Below are 27,023 nucleotides of genomic sequence, written 5' to 3' on the forward strand. Positions count from 1 at the left end.
TATCTATAAATAGAGCCAGGTAAACATTTGAAGAAATGGTCACATGCATCTCAAAATATATAGAACCAGGTAAACGTTTGAAGAAATGGTCACATGTATCTTAAAATATGAAATAAGATTCAGGAAAAGCTAATTATACATACTCAGGGCCCACATGTTCTTTCTTCTCCCCCTTTGCCTTCACCAGATTGAGAGCCTTTTCACTGATGAGTCCTACAATGGAACACTCCTGGGAGTTGGATAGAATTCATAGCATTGAAAGTGTTGCTGCTATTGATTCTCCCAGTGCTAGGTGTGAGAATGGTGATGACCATAGGGGTTACACTTTGGGGTACTTAGAGAGATTTCCTTTCTAGGGCTTTGTTCCTAATATTTACAGTCATGCTAACATGGGGGATTTTAATAGTTACTTCAGAGAAATTCCACTGGTAACCGTTGTGTGGAACAAACATCTCTAGCCCTTGTGGATGGGTTTTATCAGTGATGTAACTAACATTGCATGAGCTCCAGGCAGAAGAATTAAGGTGGGCCTCCATAACACCATCTGTCCCAAAGTAGTGGGAACCAGGGCTGAGAAAATTCCCTTTGGAGCTCCAGTCAGGGAACAGGAAAAGGGTGGAGGGTGAGGAGTATATGTAGAAATTGAGGAAAGGTGGAAGAGACCGTGGAGTGTACCCTAAACTCTCTATTGTGCTTTCCATTATCCCTGCATACCCAACTCAGCCACCTGTCCTCCTCTGCAGCTCTTGCATCCTTCTCAGATCCTCCTCAGACACTATCCTCTGCCCCTCACTCTACCACTTCAGAAGCCCTTCTCAGACAGGCCCGCTCCTTTACCTGTGAACCAAACTCCCTCCCCCTTCCTGGTTCCCTCCACTACCCACCCCACACCACAGACTGACATGTCTCATCTGCAAACACTGCAAAATCACAACTCTTATCGCAAGACTTTGCTCCACAGCAGCCCGAGATAAAGTGTTCAAATTTTTTATTGGCTGCTTGGAGTGGGAGTGAAGACTGGCATCAGGAAACAGTGTGAGGGCAGCACTGCTAGAGGTACTTGCTTCCCAGCACTGCCAATTGCCAAAAATGAATTCTCCTTTGGTCCCAAGAGTGAATTGCAGGAAAATATCAGCCCAGGGGTTCCCATGGGGTATCAAATGACATCTGAGACCCTATCATTCCCCAGTCTATATCAGTAAACATTTCCCCACCTTATTGTTAGTATAGCAAAACTGACCTACCAAACTGTGAGTAAAACCCAGAACTCAAACAGCAGCAGCCTTCCAACCCTACAAATGAAAAGACAGCACTACGAATAATACGTAGTAACATAACAGAGAAACCTAGTAACATGGTAAATGATGGCAGGTAAAGGCCTGCTTGGTCCATCCAGTCTGCCCAACAGTCACATTCATTATCAATTCACTATTGAACCAATAATCTAATAGTATTATTACAACATTTTACTTGCTAAGTTCCACTATAGGATGTCTTCCCCTTCCCCGCTGAGATATAAAAGACCAGCACTCATGTGATATGAATGTGGTTTAAAATACACATATTTGGCTCCTGATCTGCCCTGATACACCAAGCCCCAGGAGAGAGGTTCTCAACCCAGACCTTGGGACATATCTAGCCAGTCAGGTTTTCAGGATATCCACAATGACTATGCATGAGATAAATTTGCATGCACTACCTTTATTGAATTCAAATCTCTCTCATACGTATTCATTGTGAATATCCTGAAAACTGGACTGGCTAGCTGTGTCCCGAGGGCTGGGTTGAGAACCCTTGCCCCAGGATAACAATGAATGCACTTCCTGTCTGGAAAAACTGAAAATGCCAGACTGCTGCAGATCCCTAGACATAAACTGTACACTAGCAGAATCCCTCTGATAGGCCAACATCTGACAGCCAAAGTGGGATATATCCCAGGAAGGGAACTGGAGCTCCCACTGCTAAGGACTAGACATATGGCAAGAGAGAACATAGATTCATTGATTTAGTTTTTATATTTCAATACTTGATTTCCACAAGCTTGAAGCATGTTACAATTCAAACTAAAACATAATAAATTAAAAGTACCCTCTCCCTCCCTCAGCTTCTATCCACCCCAAAATCATCCTTATTAGTAGCCACCTAAGATTCAATTCCAACATATGCACCCCAATCCAACTGAACTCATCTTCCACCAACCCTACAGCCGCCATCATTTTCAGGCATAAGGTTGGTTGTGACATAGGGTTTATGCCAGCCTATGTTAAATGTTAGCTGTATGCACCTGAAGTTACTCTGAGGCCATAGTGATTTGTGAAGGAATAGATCTTATAAAGGGAAAGTAAAGAAGCTGTTTGCTATTGTTTTGTGTTATTCCATTAATATTTGACACTACCCAAGAGCAGGGACTCTTGGTACATAGGTATTTTTCATCTTTTGAATTACATATGCTTTATCTATCACCGTCTTGCATTTAGGCTTGATTTTAGCACCAGCTGGAAAGTTGGGGGGGGGGGGGGGTATTTGCTTCATTTATGTACCCCTCATGTTTGAGCCCCACCTGGCATTTAACACCAGCTGGGAGCCTGGGAACCTCATGTCAAACTCAACTTCCCTATGTTGTTATTGGGCAGTTTGCAGCTTTTTAATGGTCCTGCCACAGGTGGTAAAGGTAGTAGCTACATTGGAGGGAAGAATGATTTCTCCACCTATGGCCATCTAATGGGTTATTGGCAGTGGGCTATGTGATATACTCCTTCTCTCTGTCTCCCCCCTCCCCCCAGTACCTTAAAATCATCTACAGTCTTCACCCAGGCATCACCAGTGGCCTCTGCACTGGGAATTTCTTTCTGAACTGTCCACCCTTCAGAAAACAGGAAATTGCATCAGAAAGGGTGGGCAATTCAGAGAGAGAGAGAGCCCCGGTGCAGGGCACAAGCAGCCTATGAGTGCCACTGCTGCTGGAGCTGCCCGGGCAAAGACTAGAGGTGATTTTAAGGCATGGGGAGCTTTTCAGGGCCAGGAAGGGAATGGAGAGATGCTGGACCTTGTGTAGGGGGTAGGAGGTAAATTGAGCGTGGCACCATTAAATAGTAATCGACTGACAGAGGGTGCGTATGCAAACACATGCACCTTGAATGGCTATGCCCCTGGATCCACTTACCTTTCAGCACTAATATATTTTCTGACATGTATAGTACTTGTGAACATATGGCATGCCACATGCATAAGATATATGTGAAATCTAGGTGACATATTTACATGAAAAAAATATGTAAAGCTATTGGCCACTTTTCTCAAATTCTTATTCTGAATTTGCGCATGTTCTTTTGTGTGTGTGTGTGTGTGTGTGTGTGTGTGTGTTGTCAGGTGTGTAACATGCCTCTCCTTCATCGTTGTGTATTTTACTGCACAATATATGTATGATAAGTGTGAAGATGACTCTGCTTTGTGAATTAGATGAATAGCCCCTTCCCCACCCATTTTCAGGCCTCTGCTAGGGTGCTTTTTATGGTATAGTTTTCATGTGTCTTGCGCACACATGTTATATAATAATTGCCAGTTACATGTGTAACTTAACTGATAAGTTTGATGCTAATTGGCACTAACTACCACAATTGGAAAGAATTAGTGCTAATTGCTACTAATTTGCAATTTCTTGGGTAACTTCACTTAATTGTAATGCTATAACTTTATGGCAGAAATCCTTTAGCGCATAACTGCAAGGAGTGTGGACATGGGCAGGTCGGGGGTGTGCCTAGCACACATGCGCTAAGGTTATACAATACTGAAATGCATTAAATGTTGCTACTATTTTGGATTCTACTGGGTACTTGTGACCTGGGTTGGCCACTGTTGGAAACAGGATACTGGGCTAGATGGACCTTTTGGACTGATCCACTATGGCTGTTCTTATGCAACAGTTAGTCGTGGACATGGTGTAAGCGGTCATATCTAAATGGTTTGTAAATGTGGACCTATGATAGTATTCTGTAATAACAATTATGCATGTAATTAGTGATATAAAATTCATGCATAGCAACCATCATCCCGCAACTAACTTTAGGTGACTTGTTTTGGGCAATTTTTCAAGTCTCATTTCTACACATGAACCCTCACAACACTTAACCCTCCTGTGATGCTAATTATGATAACTAATTAAAGTATATGTTTGCAAAAACATTCTTTTTATTCTACAACTTGATTTAGCAACTTTTAGAAACATGTCAGGAGTCATGGATGAACTGTCTTAAAACTTATTAGTAAGCAAAGATGGTAAAGTTTAGTGGGCAAAGAGAAGAGCGTAATTCCATTTCAGTCTAGAGATACTTGAAAGCCCTTTTGCAGGGCATTTCTGATGCTGCATCCTTTCAGCGTATAGCCATGGGATCTAAAGTGCACAAGATTTTTGGTGTCATGTTCCTGACACCCTGATGAGCGGTAGCTTCTCTTTTCCATACAGAAATGGCTGTCAGTCGTAGCTGGAGACAAAGGCTGTCTCTCCCTGTCGCTGAATACAGTCACATTCTCTGAGAAAGGAGCACTACCACTGAATGTTTATATGTGCAGCTCTTTCAGGAACTAACTGGGACTCCCACAGTCTGGACAAATGATTGATTTGCCTGATGGAAGAAGAGAAAAGTCTGTTTCTAAACTTCGTACTGCAAGCTACTTTTACCCCATTTGTTCCTTCAGTGAATGGGACCTTATTAAAATGCACTTCCAAAAATACCTGCAGCTGGCCCACTCTTTTCTATAGTGGCAGAGCACTGGAGAATCTTTTTAATATCTCCAAAGGGTTATTGTCCGTGCTGTGTATGACTGAGATGCATGGAAAACGTAATCTGGATCATCTACAATTACTTATTTACTACCTGATAGAAAATGCCAGCATTTTGAGATGTGAGAGGAAGGATATGCTTTTTTGAATTTCTTGCTAAATGTTCTGAGTTATAGAGCTGCAAACTGCTAAGTTGCTGTGCCAAACCACTTAGATGCATTGAAATAAATTTCAACAAATGAGTATAGCTGACACAATTTTATTGGGGTAAATCAAAACACTACTTAATTTATTACTTTTTGAAACACAGACACAAACTGTCATGCCAACAAAGCTGTTTTTTGAATTAAATATGCAATCAGTTCAAGAAAATGTGCTTCTGCCTGTCTTCCTCCTTATATGGATGAAGACTAAGGGGATGTTTATTAAGGTGCAGTAAAATTCGGCTTTTACTGCACCTTAAATTTCCCACAGGAGTGACTAACCTGTGGTATCTCAGAACTACATGTTACCAACTCCTGTGCTATATGAATGATGCAGCCTGTGATCAACCTTACAAGCTGCTAGTTGTAGTGCCCAGGCCACTTTTTAAAGTGGAGAATGCTCAAAATCAAGAACTGCCCTCTCCCCCTCCTCCCGAGATCCCATTTTGAACCCAGTGCCAGCAGGGGCAGAAGCAAATGGAGGTCACTCCTGCTCTGACCCCACTAGACCCCAGACATATATGGCAAGGGAGACTTATGGGGTGGGAGATGGGGATTTTCGTGATGGAGGTTTTGGGGGTGAAGAGAAGAGGTGATTGAAGGGGAGTCTTCAAGGCATGGGGTGTGTGATTAGGGGGTCTTCAGGGTGGGGAGACGGGATTCGGGGTAGAGAGAGGAATATGATTGGAGGGACCAGCACTGGCCCATTTAAGAAGTAGCCTGGGAACATTGGACTATGACTTGATGCCCCCATCCAGGAAAAATAATGCCAACCTTTGGCTGCTGTTATTTTTGCACAAATAATGCAGCATTCGCCACAAGCTGCATTATTCAGTTTACATTGTAATGAAGTGCTTTCATGCACTTTCATACTACTACTACTAATCATTTATATAGCTCTACTTGACGTACGCATACTCTGCATCTCATTACTGTGCAAATAGTGGTATCTTAAATTAATGCACCTTATGGTAATATAACACATTTATTGCCTTTTAATCCTCATTAAGGGACAAATTGTGCACCTTATGGCCCTATTGCCTAGTGGTTAGAGTGGTGGACTTTGGTCCTGGGGAACTGGGTTTGATTCCCACTGCAGGCACAGGGAGCTCCTTGTGACTCTGGGCAAGTCACTTAACCCCCATTGCCTCAGGTACAAATAAGTACCTAAGCCGCATTGAGCCTGCCATGACTGGGAAAGTGCGGGGTACAAACAAAACAAAAAACTCTACTCATATTGCCATAGTTTTGGATAGAAGTGTGGCCTGTTATATCTAGATAACTTTTATTGATCTAATTTTGCCTTACTGCAAAATAATAGAATAGTTGGTCCTAGGGAGGATAATTTTGAAACCCTGTGAGGAGCCTGTAAAGTACCTTCAGGATTGACAGCTTATTTTCAGAGGAGTCTGCCTATGAACCTGGAACAGACGTGCATAACTCAGGGATATCTGCAAGGAAGCTGGTGCTATATACCCTAGTGAAAGTGTGGGCCCCAGTTTACTATCCTTCCAGCTCCTTTCTGCTGGCATTTTCTTATGAAAAAGTGCACAGGAAATCGCAGACGTGAAAACAAAAACTTATCTATACCTTCTAGAGATAGAAAGTTTTCAGGAAATTGCAGCTTTTTGCAATTTTCTATGTATTATTTAGCGTTAATCCCTAATGAGCTCATTTACATGATTTTTGAGCTCATTAGGTAATTTTGCATAAACCTTGTGAAAAGAATGTTATGTTAAAAAGTGTGCACAATTGTTCACAAAGGTGCCAGTGCATGTGGTTTAGCATTTCGGAAAATTAGATACACGTCTGTGAAACTGGTGGCACATTAGTACCCTGTCTTCATGTCGTGTGTATGAAGGAACAACTTTTTGATAAGAAAGGTTGCAGGGTGGGTAGCGACCCCATATTTCCTGTTTGGGCAAAACTATGTTTTTATCTGCTTACCGATCTGATATTTGTGTTTATTTGCTATTTGCCTTTCAATTAAATATGTCAAGGCATTTTACAATCAAAGCAATCTGGAAGGAAAGGAACTTCAGTTCAAATATTTGGAATGGAGAAGAAAACAAAAAGAATAGAGGACTAATAGTGGAGACCTGTAGATCCTCTGTGGTCACCGTCCCCTTCTGCTCCTAAATATAACAAAATGCATTTTACCTGTTCAATTTTGAACTTGAATGACTTAAAAATGTAAACTATATGTTGACTTCCATATCCTTTTACAACATGCCAACAAAGCAGATATTGAACCAGTGATCACAAAGTATTGGCAGCAAGATCAATAATCTATGTTTTGTTTCAAAATTGTTTTACCCGCCCCTCCCCTCACTAGCATTTATTAGATATGAATCTGAATCAATACTATGTTTACATGAGAACTGGTTTATATCTTTCTACTCAAACAAGATCTTTATTTCAAAATGCCTTAGGAAAAATAGTTCCAAGAGAATAATTTTAGTTCCCATTTCAACAACTGCAAACACAGAAAACGTTTTGGGCCCAATATTCACCTGGTGACACTCAGCATTTTGCTGACCGGTGCCGGCGTTAAACCCAGAAATTCAATTCCGGGCCATGTCTGGCCACTGGCATTGAATTTCCAGGTTTACAGAGCTGGCTAACGCATAGCCAGTTAAGTACAATATTCAGCACTTAACCGGCTATGGGCCACTGTATAAATATAGGACTGACTTTTATGTGGTCCTATTTATGCGGTTAACCTGGCCTGCCAAGTTATCAGATACTACTGATATTCAGTGCCAGATCCCGGATTATTATCCAGGCAGGTAGGACGACATCACAAATAGCAGCACTCACTTGTCTGAATAGTGATCTAGATACCAGCACCCAGATAACTTGCGGCCTGGCAAGACCTGAATATTCAGTGCTGGAGCCCAGGGTGGTCAGACCCTCAAACACAAACCAGGAAATAGACAAATGGGTGTGTAGAATATAGGGAGAGAGCAGAACCACGTGAAACAGCTCATTAGCATTTTAAATAATTCAAGCAAAAAAGTATACATCAGTATAAACATGACAGCCAATACTAGGCTACAGACAGCAAAAGTCTGAGTGGTTACAGAGCTTTGACAGGAGCCAACAGTGGAATCCAAATTCAAACAGGTTTCCTTTCTGCTATGTAGTGGTCATACATAAATAGGCCTCTAAGTGCCTAACATATCACACACTCTCCAACATTGCTCCGAGCCTCCGACCTGCCTGGGAAGAGTTTCCCCAACTTAGCAAGAGTTAGGTGCCATCTATACAGCATGTCACATTTTCCAACAGGTTAGCAGAAGGGAGGCCTATATGCGCTGCTCTGTAGATTTCCCTCCATTCTTTGAGGGTCAGCTCTTGTCCCAGGTCTTCTTTCCATCAATGCATATATGTTGGCTTACAAGGACCCTGGAGGATAGGATTAAGGGGTCTCAAAATATCCACAACACACAAACAATTCTACCTCATATACAATGAGTTTGAGGGCACTCTGGCAGGCACACCATTAAAAAAGTGGAGAAAAAAAGACTTCAGAACAATCGGTTCCACCTCGTTTTTAAAGGACACACCTTAGATATAATGAGGGAGCCGTTTACAATCATATGTCTTCACAAAAAAAACTCCACATAAACTTTCAAAGGAGCACTGCCATGTGCCACCACAAACCCTGTAGGAGACTCAATTCACTTATCCAAGCTTGGAAAATGTACTTAGCTCAATATACTGGTGTCTTCGCCATTTATAATTCAATCCAGGTCCCAATGCTGTACTTTTTCAAAATTCCTCAAATCCCGACAGGGAAGCCCTGTTTCGCTATTTCGTAGCTGCCTCAGGGGAATATTTTCTTTCTTTCTCATCCAAGCATTTTAAACTCCCATCCGTCTCCAAGACACCCTGGAACAGAAAATGGCCGACCCAAAATATCCCCCATATAAAGGGCCTCCAGACCAATATGCCTAAACTGCAAATAAAGAAAAACATGCTGAGCCCAGACCCCCTAAACATTCTGAGGTTCCATAAATGACCTCATTACCTGTTCAGGGAACAAATTATCGATTCTAAGAAGTCCCCTCCTCTCCCCTCCCAACTACATAGTCACTCCCCATCTAACACCGGAATTACATAGCTCAATGAATGCGAGCCCATGATTCTGGAAATTCCCTAGATCCCTCCAAACATCCTCCCAAACTTGCTTCACTAAACAAGGACAGGGAAAAGCTTGAAGCTATCTCCTAGCCCTCTTCCCAGACATCCACAACACCACCTCTAGTGGGCACCTCACTAAGAACTGTTCTATATGAACCCATTGCTTGGGATGGGCACTCCATCATTCCAGCACTGCACATAATTGGGCTGCTTGGTAACAGCACCACCAGCCTGATATTCCTAGGTTCTGGTATATCCAGGTTCGATTCCCACTACAGCTCTTTGTGCCCCATGTACAAAATAAGTACCTGTATAGAATATGTAAACCACTTTGGATTGTGACCACAGAAAGGTGGTATATCAATATCATCCCCTTCCATTTCCCAATTCCTCCCTTCAGTCTGGACTTCAATAATATGCTCTGTGCTATTTGAAGAGACCTGCACTTCCAAAGATAATGAAACATTTTCTTGGTCAGTCCAGTAAGAACATGTTTCAGAACTGAAAATGGGAGTGTCTGGCAAAGATACAAGAACTTCAGAAGAAATATCATCTTCAAACATGCCAGTCCACCTACTCAAGAGTGACTGAATTTTACCCAATGATATAAAATCCACCATGAGGTACTTTAAAAGGGGAGGGAAATTTAGTTTGTACATTCGTTTGAGCGTGTCTGCAACTGCACTCATAGGTATCTATAGGAGCCTCTAGCCTCCCTAAATGGGAAGCTGCTAAGGAGATCCCTCAGCTCAGTCTCTAGCACCTGAAATCCCATAGGCTCCAACTTGGATATGTTAACCTTGAAACCTGAAAAAGAGCTATATTGGTGAAGCTCCTCCAGCAATGCATGCAAAGAAGGACATAGGGAGCTTACTATCATAAGAATATCATCTGCATAGAGGAAGATTTTATACTTCACAGGTCCCACTGTAACCCCTTGAATAGCTTCATTAGCCTGAATCCCGGCTGCTAAGACTCAATAACCAGAGGGAAAAGGAGGGGTGAGAGTGGACAGCCCTGCCTGGTGCCCTGGCCCAACGGAAACTCAGGCGAATAACCATTAGTCCTAACTTTTGCCTGGGGCCTCAAATAAAGCACCTTCACCAGTTCGTAAATTTAGGCCCAAACCCCATCCACCAAAGGATGGCCTTAAGGAAGACCCATTCAACCCTATCAAAGGCCACAAGAGCCATCAATGCATCCCACTCACACCCCCATGCCATTAGGTTGACATCCACTGAACATTATCCCCTGACATCCTCCCTAGTATAAAACCTGATTAATCTGCTGGCACAATCTCAGGGATAATCTTATTTAAGTGGTTGTCTAAAATTTTTGCCAAAAGCAAAATGGATCTATTTGACTCACATAGCATTGGATTTTCCCCCCCCTCCTGTGAATAACCAAACTCCTCGCAACTGACATTGATTCTGGCAAAGCTTCCCTTTCCAAAATCACATCGAAAAGATTAGTCAGGGGCACTACCAACTAGGGGTCCATGATCTTATAGAATTTTGCAAATAGCCCATCCAATCCCAAGGATTTCCCAGGTTTAAGTCCACAAATAGCTTCCAAAACCTCCGCCTCTTGTTACTTCTCTGTCCAACTCCTCTATCTGAGTTTGAGATAACTGGACCAAAGGTGTGTCTTCCAACTATCTCTCTATTTCTTTCAGATCCCCTTGATGCTCTGAAGAGTAAAGCTTTTGATAGTAACCTGTAAATAATGCTCTTAGATCTCTCAGTCGCTAAGAGTGACAGTCTCACTTTTCATTTGAAAAATAACATTGTTCAAGGTACTGATTTAACAACATTCCTTGAAACCTCTATGTAGAAACAGGCTGTTCCAACAACCTTGATAGTGACTTTGGTTTCTGAGCTTGATGGAGATCAAAATAATGAGACTGTTTTTTTTTCCACATAGAGATCCATATTAGTCTAATATCCTTACTACCTTAGTAAGTTTTAAATTATTAAACAGCTCAATAATACTAAGATGTAAATGGCAGTCCAGCAGTGAGAAGGGTGCTATCCAGTCTTTTGCATTGAGTGTCACATGTATGATTATCTCCCAGTTGGTGAAAGGTTATATGTGTGTGCCCGATGCAAAGAGCTCCTAGCTCTCAGAGAATGAGTTCATTCTCTTAAGGCTAGAGTAGCAGACTTGGAGGAGCTGAGGGAGGTACATAGAGGAGACCTATAGGGACGTTGTAGAGATGTCTTCCTTAAGTCTGGCAGCCCCTGTTCTATCTTGGAAGAGAGAGGTTTCCTAAAAGGAGAGCATCACCCTGGTGAAGTAGGAAGTACTCCTGTAGCCAGGACCTGCCCACCAGGGGATGCACTATCCTCTCACACAGAGGATATGTCTCCAAGAACTTCTGCCCAGGTGGGAAGGGTTAGGACAGATGTTGTAGTTAGTGATTCAATCATTAGGTATGTAGGTAGCTGGGTGACTGGTGGACATGAGGATCACCTGGTGACCTGCCTACCTAGATAGGATTATAGAAAGTGTTGGGGAAGAGCCAGCTGTCTTGGTATATGTGGGTACCAGTGACATATGAAAATATGGGAGGGAGGTTCTAGAAGCCAAATTTAGGCTCTTAGGTAGAATGCTGAAGTCCAGATTCTCCAGGTGTGACAGAACAGTGTGCTTTAAGCCTATAGAATTACCTTTATTAAATCTTGAAGTGCATTTCTCTAGTTTGGCCAGTAAGTGGTGCATGTTATGTTTTAAGCTGTTACAAAGAACAGATAAGGAAATGCCTGAGTGATATAACCAGCTTTTTTCAAATGTTGTTGATTGGGCTCTGATTGGCGCAGGAGCTTTTTTCATTTCAGTTGTACTAGCTTTTGCTCCAGTTTCAGCCCGGGAGAAGAGAGAGAGAGCTCTTTGATGAAACCCTGTAAAAGACAGTTATATTTTTTAACTGATGAATAGCTATATGCCCTGATCTCCCCAGGTACTTTCTAGGAAGTAAACAAATGTTTAGTTAGTGTTATAATTGATCCATATTTCAGTTACCTTTTAATGTTTGCTGATTGTACTATTTTGTTCCACTGTTCAATTTTTAAAAGACAATAAACAATATTTAGTTTATTGCCTCTCTGGTTGGACTGATAAAGAATTCTGGTGGTTTGTGTGTTGGGTCTGTGAGTGCACTCTAAGAACTGTGGGACCATTGGGAATGCAGCCCCAGTAACCTAGAAATCACGGGGATAATTTGAGAGCGGGAGTCTTGTCCATAGGCAGTTGTGACCCAGTCAGTGGGAGGAGGATGCTAGTAGTATAGAGCACAAACAGCAGGTGCAGGCGGACCTGAGCTGTGCTGGGGATAGACCCTCTAAGCGGCCACTGGGTAACCCCAGGTGGGTGGCTAGGCATTTCGTGACACCAATGTAGCATTTTCAGAAATGCTCCCTGTTCCACTTGCAGGACCCAAGAGGCAGGCAGAGCTCCGAAGTTTCAATGCGTGGTTGAGACGATAGTGCAGGATGAGGGATTTAGATTTGTTAGGAACTGGGCAACATTCTGGGAAAGGGGGAGCCTGTACCAAAAGGATGGACTCCACCTTAACCGGGATGGAACCACGCTGCTGGCACTAACTTCTAAAAAGGAGTTAGAGCAGATTTTAAACTAAAATGGGGTGGGGGAGGGAAGCTGACAGTCACCCAGGAGTCCATGGTTCAGTGTGGAGTATCCTTGAAGGATACTGTTGAAACAGAATCTTTAGGGAATCCCAATAGAGAGGTTTCAATAATGGTGAAATTGAAGGGGGGGAGGTTTGCGCTATATATTAAAGAGGAAATTGAGTCAAACATAAACATTCTACATGAAACAGATAGCAGCGTGGAATCATTATTGATAGAAACTCCATGTGTAAAGGGAAGGAGTATTTTTATAGGGCTGTACTACCGTCCACCAGGACAGAACAAACAGACAAATGAACAAATGTTTACAGAAATTAGAGAAGCTGGCAAATTGGGCAACAGTATAATAATTGGCAATTTGAATTACCCCAATATTGACTAGATAAATGTTATATCAGGAAGGGCCAGGAGAGATAAAATTCCCAGATGTAATAAATGACTGCTTCTTGGATCAACTGGTCCAGGAACTGACAAGAGGGGGAGCCATTTTATATCTAGTCCTTGGAGGAGTACATGGCATAGAAGGAGAGGTTTAAGCTACTATCTGGAATGAAGCCACAAAGGAAATCTACTGTAGCAGCCTTTAATTTTCAAAAGGGTGACTATGATAAAATGAGGAAAATGGTTAAAAAGAAGCTAAAAGGGTCAGCTGCAAAGGTTTGTACATTCAATCAGGCATGGGTGTTTGATGTTGTTTAAAAATACTATCTTAGAAGCCCAGACCAGATGCATTCCACGTATTTGCAAAGGTGGAAAGAAGAGAAAACGACAGCCAGCATGGTTAAAAGGTGAAGTTAAAGGGTTATTAGAGCCAAAAGAATGTCCTTTAAAGAATGGAAAAAGGACCCAAATGAAGAAAATAAGAAGCCACATAAGCACTGTCAAGCTAGATGCAAAGCATTGATAAAGAATACTAAAACAGAATATGAAGAGAAACTTGCCGAAGAGGCAAAAACTCACAGTAACAACTTTTTCAGGTACGTCAGAAGCAGAAAGCATGCGAGGGAATCCATTGGACCGTTAACTCATGAAGGAGCAAAAGGGGCACTCAGGGAGGACAAGGCCATAGTGGAGAAACTGAGTGAATTCTTTACTTCGCTCTTTTCAGAAGAAGATGTAAGAGATCTACCTGTACCTGAAATGGTTCTCAAGGATGCAGAGGAACTGAAATTAATCTTGGTGAACCTGGAAGACATACTGAGCCAAATTGACAAATTAAAGAGTAGCAAATCACCTGGACTGGATGGCATGCATCCAAGGATACTGAAAGAACTCAGGCATGAAATTGCTGGTCTGCTGTTAGTAATCTGTAGCCTGTCGTTAAAGTTGTCTGTAGTACCTTAAGATTGAAGTGTGGTCATTCTGACACCGATTTTTAAAAAGGACTCCAGGGTTGATCCGGGAAATTACAAACTGGTAAGCTTGACGTCAGTGCCGAGTATAAAATATTGGAAGCTATTATAAAGAATAAAATTGTGGAACACATAAACAAACATGGTGTAATGGGACAGAGTCAGCATGGTTTCAGCCAACTGAAGTCTTGTCTCACAAACTTGCTTCATTTCTTTGAAGACGTGAATAAACATGTGGCTAAAGGTGAGCTGGGGTCCAAGAAAGCACGAAGGCAGACGGTCTGCAAACTCCAAGATGGAAAACAAAAAAAGCAGATCGTGTAGAAATGAAATGCAATTTATTTAAACAATACAACAATATTTATATGAGTACAAACAGCCCGACACAGGCCGTGTTTCGCCCAACTGGGCTGCTTCAGGGGCTATACAGAAAATCCTTTGTTGCCAAATATAAGGCAAAATGTAGAAATCATGCATCAAGGGTTGGTTTGGAAAAAACCCATGCATCAAGGGTTGGTTTGGAAAAAAACAGCTGAGTCATAGATTTCAAAACGTGATCCACTGATATGGAGCCAGTGCTTCGGTCACATATCTCTGGGTTTGCTGAAATTCAGCAAACCCAGAGATATGTGACCGAAGCACTGGCTCCATATCAGTGGATCACGTTTTGAAATCTCTGACTCAGCTGTTTTTTTCCAAACCAACCCTTGATGCATGGGTTTTTTCCAAACCAACCCTTGATGCATGATTTCTACATTTTGCCTTATATTTGGCAACAAAGGATTTTCTGTATAGCCCCTGAAGCAGCCCAGTTGGGCGAAGAACGGCCTGTGTCGGGCTGTTTGTACTCATATAAATATTGTTGTATTGTTTAAATAAATTGCATTTCATTTCTACACGATCTGCTTTTTTTGTTTTCCATAAAGGTGAGCTGGTTCATGTAGTGTATCTAGATTTTCAGATAGCTTTTGACAAGGTTCTGTCAGCATTCATTGTCTAGGTATGGTCCCGGGTCCAGTTCACAGAGGCAGTGGGTTCCCAAAGAAAAACAATCCACATGGGTTTGGATATATATAGACAGTATATTGTATTTACATATATAGGCTCACAGCACTTAGTACCGGTAAATATTACAATGCTGTATCTGTGTGTGTGGGTTTAGATGGGAATCAATGAGAGAAAGGTAAGAATGGGGGGGAGGGGGGGTGCTGAGAAAGAGAGAAGCCTTGAGGTAGGGCTGAAGGTGTGTATGTGTGTAGAGAAAGAGAAAGAAGAAGCGCTTAAGAAAGTAGAGCCATGTGCTCTGAGAGAGAAGGGCTGAACGAGAAAGGGGGGCCAGTGCCAGGGGCTGGGGCTGAAGGTATATGTTGGTAGAGAAAGAAAGAAAGAAAGAAAAAAGCTGAGCTGCCCAGAGCCATGTGCTTCTCCTTTTTATACCTCAGGAACAGAAAGGGATCAAATAACTTCTTTCCTTCCCAGCCAAACTCCAGTTTAATTTCCTTGATGCAAGGAAGGTGACCATTTTCACAGGTTCTACTCTTTGAAGTCCCTAGTTTTGGAACCTATCTGTCTGGCTTTCTTTGTTCTCAGAGAGAGCCCTGCTCCCAGATGCCCAGAGAGGACAAAAGGTATGTTAGTCAGGGGTAATTGAGAAACAACAGGGCTAGCAGTCAGCTGGGCAGCATTTGGTCCATTTGCCATCCTCAGTGCTTCCTGAGGGAGGGGCAGTTATCAGAGGTCCATTTGCCATCCTCAGAGCTTCCTGAGGGAGGGGGAGTTATCAGGAGTTGGTTTCATATTAATTTAAGTATGTCCAGCAATCCTGACAGGTACCTCATGAGACTCCTGAGAAAATTAAGAGTCACGGGATAGGAGGCAATATTCTGTTGTGGATTATGAATTGATTATTGGATAGAAAGGAGAGGGTAGGGTTAAATGGTCATTTCTCTCAATGGAGAAGGGTGAATAGTAAAGTACAACAGGAATCTGTACTGGGACCGGTGCTTTTTACATATTTATAAATGATCTGGAAATTGGAACGACGAGTGAGGTGATTAAATATGCAGATGATACAAAACTATTGAAGGTTGTTAAAACACATGTGGACTGTGAAAATTTGCAGGAAGACCTTTGGAAATTGGAAGACTGGGTATCCAAATGGCAGATGAAATTTAATGTGGACAAATGCAAAGTGATGCACATTGGGAAGAAAAATTTGAATCTTAGTTACCTGATGCTCGGGTCCAACTTGAAGGTCAGCACCCAAGAAAAAGATTTAGGTGTTGTTGTAGACAATACATTGAAATCTTCTGTCCAGTATGTGGCGGTGGCCAGAAAAGCAAACAGGATGCTAGAATTTATTAGGAAAGGGATGGTAAATAAGACCGAGAATACTATAATGCCTCTGTTTCACTCCAGGGTGTGACCTCACCTTGAGTATTGCATTCATTTCTGGTCTCCATATTTCAATAAAGATATAACGGACAAAAAAAAACATTCAAAGAAGAGCGAACAAAATCATAAAGGGGATGGAGCTCCTCTCATATGAGGAAAGGGTAAAAAGGTTAGGGCTCCTCAGCTTGGAAAAGAGATGGCTGAGGGGAGATATGATTGAGGTATACAAAATCCTGAGTGGTGTAGAACGAGTAGAAGTGAATCGATTTTTTACTCTTTCAAAAAGTACAAAGACTAGGGTACACTCAATGAAATTACATGGAAATACCTTTAAAACAAATAGGAGGAAATATTTTTTCACTCAAGGAATAGTTAAGTTCTGGAGCTCTTTGCCATAGGATCTAGTAATAGCAATTAGCATATCTGGGTTTAAAAAAGGTTTGGACAAGTTCCTGGAGGAAAAGTCCATAGTCTGTTATTGAGATAGACATGGTTAAGCCACTGCTTGCCTTGGGATTGGTAGCATGGAATGTTGCTACTCTTTGGGATTCTGCCAGATAATTGTGACCTGTATTGGCTATGTTGGAAGCAGGATACTGGGCTGGATGGACCATTGGTCTGACTGACTCAGTATGGCTGTTCTTATGTTCTGGTCTGAAAATTCATATTTTTTCAGATGCTGCTCATTCAACACAAAAGAAAAGGCAGCAGTTCCTTCTATTGCGACCAAAAGTACTTCAAATAGGAGCTATGTTCCTGTTGAAATATCTTCTTTCTTTCTGTTAAGTTTCCCTTGGAGACTTCTACTCCACTTTAACTAGGTGATATTCTGTACCTGTGAATTTTTTCTGCCCTGTGTGAAGAATGACAGATGGATCAGTCATTAAGTCTGTTTCCTTCTTTTCCTTTGTATATTCTTTATGGCTTAATGCAAACTCCTTCCCCTCACTATTTTCTTACAGCTTAGCCAATTTATCAAAAAGAAGAAACTTGTGCTGCATCCCCGACAATCAGGCTTTCATGTAGCCTATAGCACTGAAACTATTCTTGGTTTCTGTTATTAGCAAAGTTTTGGTTTCATTTAGGCAGTCATTATATTACATTGGCGATTTTGCTTGATCAGTCTGCAGCATGGAGGACCATGCCTTGCTGCTTGCTCAATTTCAGTCTTTGGGGGTTGCTGGTACTGTATTGAACTGGTTTCATTCATTTCTTATTTTTCCATATTTCTATAAACAGTATAGTTTCATGTAATAAGGTTCTATACTTTCTCTTCGTTAATATTTTTGAGCCCTCTTGCAATGCTTACTTTAACATTTCTTTTCATATTTTTTTAAAATTACATTTGTACCCTGCACTTTCCCACTCAAGGCAGGCTCAATGTGGCTTACATGGGGCAATGGAGGGTTAAGTGACTTGCCCAGAATCACAAGGCGCTGCCTGTGCCTGAAGTGGGAATCGAACTCAGTTCCTCAGGACCAAAGTCCACCACCCTAACCACTAGACCACTCCTCCACTCCACTCTGTGTGCTGATGATATTTTGTTACTTTATAAATTTAGTTAATTGAATCCAGATTTATCACCTTTACAGCATTGTCTGAGAGCTATTGCTCAATGGATCTTGGATCATCACCTTCTTTTAAATTGTGATAAGATGGTGGCTTGTTGGCTGTCAGGTCAACTGACGCCATCTACTGATTCTTTACTGTTGTTTGATACTGTGATTGTTTCCGGTTCCTACTTTTCTTTATTTTAGGAGTGTTTCTTGACTTTCGTCTTTCTTTTGAACCCCAGGTGTCTGTGCTTTGTAAATTAGAGTTTTTCTTGTTGCGTCAATTATGGTCGGTGTGCTTACTTTTTGATTGTGATACATTTCACTCATTAATTTTGTTTTTGATAATGACAAGATTAGATTATTGTAATATTATTTATTTGGGGATTTCTAAGTCTTTGCTTAAGAGGCTTCAATTTTTGCAAAATACGGCTGTCTTCTTTGTCATTTACGGAAATTAGTTCATGTTACATCTGTTTTGAAGACTCATCATTGGTTGCCTGTAGAGTTTCGTGTTCAGGTTAAAGTTTTGCTTTTGGCTTTTAAGGCTTTTCGTCAAGGTACACCTTCCTATTTGTCTTCATCGATTCTCCCTTATTCTCCAGCCCAGGTCCTGTGTTCTATCAATTACCATTGTTTAGTTCTAGTTTATTAAAACATCCAGTGACTCGACATGAGCCGTGTTTTGGCCACAAAGGCCTGTCTCAGGAGTCTTCTGTTGGATGTTGCTTAACTCATCAGCTTTCCAAATATAAATATGAATGATATCACACCTTGAATGAATACAAAACTAAACACCAAGTGCAAAAATGTACTTACCAATTCATGATAGTACCCTTCACCAGTTCATGAGAGTACATCTAATGCATGTTGTGAAGAATAATCCAAATCATAGTTACCTGATGCTAGAGTCCAGCTTAGCAGTTGGCACTCAAGAAAAAGGTCTAGCTGTCATTGTAGACAATGTGCTTGTAGACGATTCACTGAAATCTTCTGCCCAGTATGCTCTCTTCTCCCTCCATCTTACATACACCTTCTCTTTCTTTCCCATTCCAATCAGCATCTCTTTTCTCCTCCCTCTAACCTTCCCCCAGCATCTTCTGTTTTCCTTATCCTTGACCCCTCCCCCCCATCACTTTGCTTTCCATGACCAGTCATGGAGCTGCATCCCCTATACCTGCAGCTGTTAACTCTGCTGCTCTCATCCTCTGCTTTCCGGAACAGAAAGTGATGTGGGAAGGTTTGGGAATGGAAGAACTGGCAGTGCAGGTATACAGGCTGCGGCCTTGCGGCTCTCTTATGTTTTTTTGTTTTTGCTGCTGGGCTTTAGAAGCAGCAGCAGTGGCGAGGTTAGCAGCGTAAGAGTAGTACAGAAGGTCATGATTGGGGCTGGGGAGGCACTGTGTGCCTGTGCCTCAATGGTTAGAACAGTGAGTGAGAACCAAGGAACCCAGGTTCAAATCCCACTTCAGCTTTTTGTGATTATTCCCTTTAATTGTGAGCCCTCCAGGTAAAAAAAAAAAAACACCTACTGTACCTAAATGTACACCACTTCAGTAGCCTTCAGACTTGCAGATGTTGTATATATTTAGGTACCGTATGTATTTTTGAGTCCCTGGAGGGCTCATAATTGGAAAAAAAATCACAAAGAACTGAAGTGGGATTTGAACCTGGGTTCCTTAGTTCTTAGCTCACTGCACTAACCATTGAGGCTGTTCCTCAACCCTGCTTGGAGGTCTAATAAGAAGTTAATTAAAAAAAAGATTTTAGTACCCTGAATGTTCATAGTTCCTGAAGCTGTCATAGATCCCAGTATTCCTTGCTAGTTTCACCTTCAGAAGAGGGAGGGGGACAGCAACCACTGAAGGATTAAGGGGGTGTCATGCCTTAATCCCTTCAGTGGACAGTTGCTCCGTCAGAGCTCCTTTCTGTAACCGAGACAACCTAAGTATCAGGTCTAAATAATAACATCTCTCTTCTTAGACATGGACGTCCCTTACCCTTCTGAGGTCAGTTGAATGTCTTTATTTTGGCTCCTCCATAGTTCCACCCAAAACATGCCCAGACCATGCCCCCTTGCCATATGGACATACTGCAGTTTTAGACATCCATATCCTGGCTTTATAAAATCAGGATTTGGACATTCATGCAATCTCGATGTCTAAATGCTGTTTTTCAGATATCAAAAACATGAATATAATATGTAAAATAAGGGCTAGTAATGATATGTTCTCTACATTAACTGACTATGAAACTGCTGGGTAGCCTCCAATAGTTACAGCAGGCGTTTTGCAGTTACCATGCTTTCATTTTGGCAGTTAACAAACATGTGATGACTGTAAAATCTTACCACACTTTAGTAAATAGGTGTCAAAATGTTCAACCTGCATGTAGTGATACATGTTCTAAAGGGTGCTACCCCATTAGCCTGCAGTTGCATGCATTAATGTGTTTTCTTTACCACACATTTTATGAAATGGAGCCTATTTATTAATAATGCATGTTAATGGTGTTAACACAGTGGCACATTTAAGGATATCTAGCCCTATTACTATCAGCAATGTTGCACTGATTTGAAGTGTTATGAAGAATCTTAAACTCAAAACTCTTTGATTCTTTTCCATCTTGCAGTTGGAATTGGCCATGAATGGCCACACAAGGGATGTCACACAAAAGGTGATCCTCTCCATGACCAAAGAGGAAATGTGCACAGCATATAGCGAGGTGAGAAAGGTTTTCCAAAAAATCATTGCATGACACAGTGGGACAGACCCAGTGTCCGTTCAAAAATAAATCAGTAGCTAAAAGGAAGAACTCCTTGCTTATGCTCATCTGCCACTGTACTAAGATTCTTACTGATTAGGGGGCAAGTTTATAACACTTCTAAGGCTCAGTATGAGAGAGATTTTAAAGCTTTAGTAGCGTCTGGTAAATGTTCAAGTCCACTGGCCTGGGATTTTCAACAGCTCTATCTGGATAGTGCTGGCTAAAATCTAACTGCAAAAGCTCAGCTTGGCACTCCCTGGATAATGCAAAGGCAGAACAAGGATAGACTATCTGTATGAATATCAGTGATCTTCAGCCATTACCCCTATAGCTAGGCAGTTTCATTTACCCAGCAAAAAGCTATATGTACAGCAGTGAATATTGCTTCTATATATATGGGGCCAGATTCAGTATATGGCACCAAAAAATAGATGCCGAGAAAAATCAGTGCTCAGCACTATTCTATAAAGGATGGTCTGGATGAGCACCCAGGATTTTTGCACCCAAATTTGGGCACAAGGACTTATGCTAGCTGAAACCTAGTGTAGATCCTGGTGTGCATCCTCCAAACTATAATACTGCATGTAGTTCATTGGAATGTCATTGACCCATCCATTGGCCTCCCAAGGCCACACCCCCTTTTGGGTTACATGCAAGAGAATTTGGGCATGGATATTTCTAGAATCGTGTACAGCCAGGTCTGTGTGCAAATCCAAATTACTGCCAATTAACATCAATAATTAACAGCCAGTTATTGATTGTTAATGACTCATTAACTAATTTATTTGCCTGCGGATCTCAGGATCACATGCAAATTTGGGTGCCATTTTTAGAATCTGAGGGATAGAGGGCAGTTCTGTAACTGTGTGGTAGGAGTATAGGAGCCTAGATGTCTATGTCGTGTTCTAGAAATACTCAATGTCTAGGTTGTGTTCTAGAAATACTAGATGCCTGGGTTGTGTTCTAGAAACTAGATGTCTAGGTTTTGTTCTAGAAATACTATATGCTTGGGTTGTGTTTTAGAAATACTAGATGTCTGGGTTGTGTTCTAGAAAGTAGACATCTAGGTTGTATTCTAGAAATACTAGACTGCTGGGTTGTGTTCTAGAAATACTAGACGTCAGGATTGTGTTCTACAAATACTAGATGCATGGGTTGTTTTCTAGAAACTAGACATCTAGGTTGTGTTTTATAAATACTAGATGTCAAGATTGTGTTCTACAAATACTAGACATCAGGATTGTGTTCTAGAAACACTAGATGTCTGGATTGTGTTCTAGAAATGCTGGCCTAACATGGTATCAGTGTACTTAATATTTAGGTGCTCGTAATTACAGCAGCCATAGAGTTGGTGAGTGTAAGGACATACATAACTTATAGTACTTTGTAAGCCACTCTCATAATAGGGAGCCCTGCCTATATCCCTGTACTTGCAAAATAGTGCTTGGGTGGCATGCTGGCATAGACGCAAATAATTGTGCACATGTGTGTATATGTACTGGTATTCTAACTGGTCGATGTTCAAAATGAGTTAATTAGCCAGAAACAGCCGCTGACCGGTTAAATCACATGTTCGAGACTATCTGCTCATTTTTAGCAGCACTTACTGATTATCTCCACTGAAAATTAGCAGTTAGCACTTAAATGAAAGTTGGCTATTTTGGGGGCGTTCCGGGGACGGAGTCAACATTTGGCCTGTTAAGTGACAATATTCAGCTTTTAACCAGCCAGAACAACCGCATAAAACACAGTCCTATCTCTATGCAGCAACTCATGGCTAGTTAAGATCTTGGGCAAGTCACTTAACCCTCCATTGCCTCAGGTACAAACTTAGATTGTGAGCCCTCCTGGGACAGAGAAATATCCAGAGTACCTGAATGTAACTCACCTTGAGCTACTACTGAAAAAGGTGTGAGCAAAATCTAAATAAATAAATACGTTCTGAATATGAACTTAAATGGCTATGTGTTAGCTCCACGTAAACTGGATATTCAATGCCAAAGCCTGGACATGGCCTGGCATTGAATATCCGGGAATAAAGCTGGCAGCAGTCAGCAAAACACTCACTGTTGCCAGCTGAATATTGACCCCTAAGCATTTATATGTGTAACACTGCCTAAATGGTAGCATCGAATAGCCCCTCTATAGCTCCCAGCAGTGACTGTGTCCTCTGCCTATCCATATAGTGGTGCAGAATATGCACATTTTAAAACAGGTTGTGGACAGTGTTTACAAAGAGCAATTATTGCTGGCTGTCATTAGTGACCCCTCAGTTGAAGCCAGTGGTTCAAGGAATTGTGTTTTATGTTTTCAATCCTAGATGGTTTTAGATACATGGAAGCATCAGTTATATATTTCTATGACTATGTAATTTATAATGTAGTATAGATACTAAATCTTCAACTTTCCCAGGTTAGAAAGTTCCTGTTTTTTCATTAGCAGAATAATTTTATCTCTCTTTGCTGAATAGAATTCTTTCAGTGCTCTAAAGAAAAAATGTTAACTAAGTTCTTTCTTTGAAAGGAAATACAGTAGTTTACAAATGTCAATTCATAGTGTGCTAATCATAAGATCCTGCAGGAAATGTTGTAATGACGAACTATTAAATCAAGCCTTCTTCTCACAAACGCTCATGCTGTGCAGTTGACAGCATATCCCATAAATGAAATAATAATACAAAATTGGTGTTCGACAAAAGTGGGCCATCATTTCCATGTAGATTCCTGGAATGTGAGAACCCTTTTTTTCTTAGATAAAAGCAGAACCTAATAATTTCATTGCATTAGTATCGGGAAATGAACCATACAAGCAACTGAAAATTTCACATGGAATCTACTATTATACTTTACAATTTTATGAATAATAAGTGTAATTGATGTTTCAGTAAATGTAACGATACAGCTGGGTAATTCTCAGTTATCATTTTCCTTTTCTTATCTACATCTTCCCTCTGTCTTGGGCTCACCATGTGTTTATTTTAATGTATCCTGAACTGTTCAAGAGGTTGAACAAGTAACTGTCACTGCTGATGAAGATCCAGACTTGAGGTTCTGGAAGTTTCTGGTATATGAATACCTGTAATTCATATTCCTGTAGTCAGCTGGGGCTAACAACAATATCTGTAGGTCTTCATGTTTGTAAAGTCCATGTTGAACCCAGTATCTTCATGTTTTGCACCTGATAGGGCTTTACTTTTTAAATTTATTTGGCAGTTTTGTTCTACAGTCTGCATAGCAAGAAGATACAATCCCTGTATCTCATTGCACCACTACCATTTATTGTCCTCTATGCATAACAATAAATGCTTTTGTGCAATTGTATATGCATATTATAGATGTACATTAATAAGTTTATCTTTCAGATCAGATAAAAATATTCTTATAGATAGACCATAGGAAGAAACATGACATTCTATAACACAAGCTCAACTATGGGAAATCTGCTGATTGGCTGAGAACAGACGTGGAAGTGGCATTCATTTATACAGCTTATGTCGCATCCATCCCTAGAGCAGAGACTTTCTCTCTGAGCAAGCTCTTTGAGCAGGTACTGTCTTTCTTCTATGTTTGTGCAGCGCTGCGTACGCCTTGTAGCGCTATAGAAATGCTAAATAGTAGTAGTAGTAGTCTGAGCAACCGTGTGTTAATTCACTGTCCTGTGCATTTACAGGCTTTTACACACTTAAATGTTTTAGAGACCCTTTTACTAATATGTGCTAAACAGTTAGTGCATGAATTAGTTACTTGTGTGGAGGAGTGGCCTAGTGGTTAGGGTGGTGGACTTTGGTCCTGCGGAACTGAGTTTGATTCCCGGCACAGGCAGCTCCTTATGACTCTGGGCAAGTCACTTAACCCTCCATTGCCTGCCGCATTGAGCCTGCCATGAGTGGGAAAGCACGTGGTACAAATGTAACAAAAATAAATAAATCAGCATTTAGGAATCCTAGCAGTAGGAAACTAGGCAATCACCTAGGGAGGCACAGTTTTAAGGGCAGCAAAATCCAGTGACCAGGGCCAGTCCTGGGGTCTCTGGTGCCCCCCTGCAGACTATCAGTTGGTGCCCCTACCCCATCTAGCATCTCCGCCCTCTTCTCCCCCCAACATCCCCCTTTTCCTTCCTGCCACCCTGCGTGGTTTAAGTCTTTTTTAATTTACCTCCGTCCCAGCGGCCGCGTCATTTCAAAGCCTTGCCCGTCTCTAGCCTTCCCTCCCTTCGTGAGTTCGTTCCCTCAGAGTCCCGCCCTCGAGGAAAGAGGAAATGACGTCAGAAGGCGGGACTCTGAGGGAACGAACTCACGAAGGGAGGGAAGGCTAGAGACGGGCAAGGCTTTGAAATGATGCGACCGCTGGGACAGAGGTAAATAAAAGATTTCAACCCCAAGGGCGGCACGGTATGGCAGAGCAGCGCCACCCTTGAAGGCAGGCGCGCCCCTGCGGTGCTTACCTCGCTTACCGAGTTTGACCGGCCCTGCCAGTGAGCTCAGGCTGACTTCATCTGATGCATGCCCCGACCTCAGACTGACTTCATCTGATGCATGCACCCTGTGATCTGGCATTGCTCCCAATCCTCCTCCCGTATCTGTGATCTGGATTCTCTCCCTCTCCTGTTCCCCCCCCCCCAATGATGCGGTATCTTCTCCTGTCCCTCAAGTTTCCCCTCCCCCTCAGTCTACCTTCAGATCTGTCTTCTAGAAGTCACTGGCAGCGACGGCGATTCATTCACTGTGCCTGCGGCTGACCCCAGAACCTTCCCTCTGCCAGAAACAGGAAGTTGTATGAGAGGAGGGGGGCATCATCTGAATGGCTGGCATAAGTGATCAGGCCTGAATGTTAGGTTCAAAAATGTTAGTTCAAAAACACCATCCTAGAAGTACAGGGCAAATATATTCCGCGTATTACAAAAAGAGGAAAAAAGACCAACGTCAGCTGGCGTGGCTAAACAGTAAGGTAAAGGAAGCTATTATAGCCAAAAAACAATCCTTCAGAAAATGGAGAAGGGAACCAACTGAAGACAATAAGATAAAACATAAGGAATGTCAAGCCAAATGCAAAAAGGAGATAAGGAGGGCTAAGAAGGACTTTGAAAAAAAGTTAGCGTTAGAAGCAAAAACACATAGCAAACAATTTTTTAGGTATATTAAAAGCAGGAAGCCGGCTAAAGAATCGGTAGGACTGTTGGACGACTGTGGTGTTAAAGGGGCGATCAGGGAAGACAAAGCCGTAGCGGAGAAATTAAATGAATTCTTTGCTTCGGTCTTCGCCGAGGAGGATTTGGGAGGGATACCGGGGCCGGAAAAGGTATTTGCAGCAGACGAGTCAGAAAGACTAAATGATTTCTCTGTAAACTTGGAGGATGTAATGGGGCAGTTCTGCAAACTGAAAAGTAGTAAATCACCAGGACCGGATGGTATTCATCCCAGAGTATTAATAGAGCTGAAAGATGAACTTGTGGAGCTACTGGTAGTAATATGCAATTTATCCCTAAAATCAGGTGTGGTACTGGAAGATTGGAGGGTGGCCAATGTAACGCCAATTTTTTAAAAGGGTTCCAGAGGAGATTCGGGAAATTATAGACTGGTGAGTCTCACGTCGGTGCCGGGAAAAATGGTGGAGGCAATTATTAAGAATAAAATTACAGAGCACATACAAAAGCATGGGCTACTGAGACAAAGTCAGCACGGATTTAGTGAAGGGAAGTCTTGCCTCACAAATCTACTGCATTTTTTCGAAGGGGTGAACAAACGTGGACAAAGGGGAGCCAATGGATATTGTGTATCTAGATTTTCAGAAGGCGTTTGACCAAGTGCCTCATGAAAGACTCCAAAGTAAACTGGAGAGTCATGGGATCGGTGGCAGTGTATTATTATGGATTAAAAGCTGGTTAAAAGATAGGAAGCAGAGAGTAGGGTTGAATGGTCATTATTCTCAATGGAGAAGGGTAGTTAGTGGGGTCCCTCAGGGGTCTGTGCTGGGACCGCTGCTTTTTAACATATTTATAAATGACCTTGAGATGGGAGTAACTAGTGATTCGCAGATGACACAAAGTTATCCAGGGCCGTCTCGTGTCAGGAGGAGTGTGAAAGATTGCAAGAAGACCTCATGAGACTGGGGGATTGGGCGTCCAAATGGCAGATGAAGTTCAACGTTGACAAGTGCAAAGTGATGCATGTGGGAAGGAGGAAC

The 27,023-nt window shown here is 41.8% G+C and overlaps 1 protein-coding gene across 2 annotated transcripts in view; it reads left to right on the forward strand.

Annotated features, from left to right (window-relative positions):
- The window catches only part of DCDC1 (doublecortin domain containing 1), a 556,169-nt gene that overhangs the window by 261,595 nt on the left and 267,551 nt on the right, over positions 1-27,023 (forward strand). For both annotated transcript variants that reach the window (XM_030200682.1, XM_030200683.1), the window contains one exon: positions 20,707-20,799. In XM_030200682.1, the coding sequence (XP_030056542.1) occupies positions 20,707-20,799 (93 nt within the window). The remainder of the gene's footprint in view (positions 1-20,706; positions 20,800-27,023) is intronic.

This window comes from Microcaecilia unicolor, chromosome 4 (assembly GCF_901765095.1).
Source record: "Microcaecilia unicolor chromosome 4, aMicUni1.1, whole genome shotgun sequence".
Lineage (NCBI taxonomy): Eukaryota > Metazoa > Chordata > Amphibia > Gymnophiona > Siphonopidae > Microcaecilia > Microcaecilia unicolor.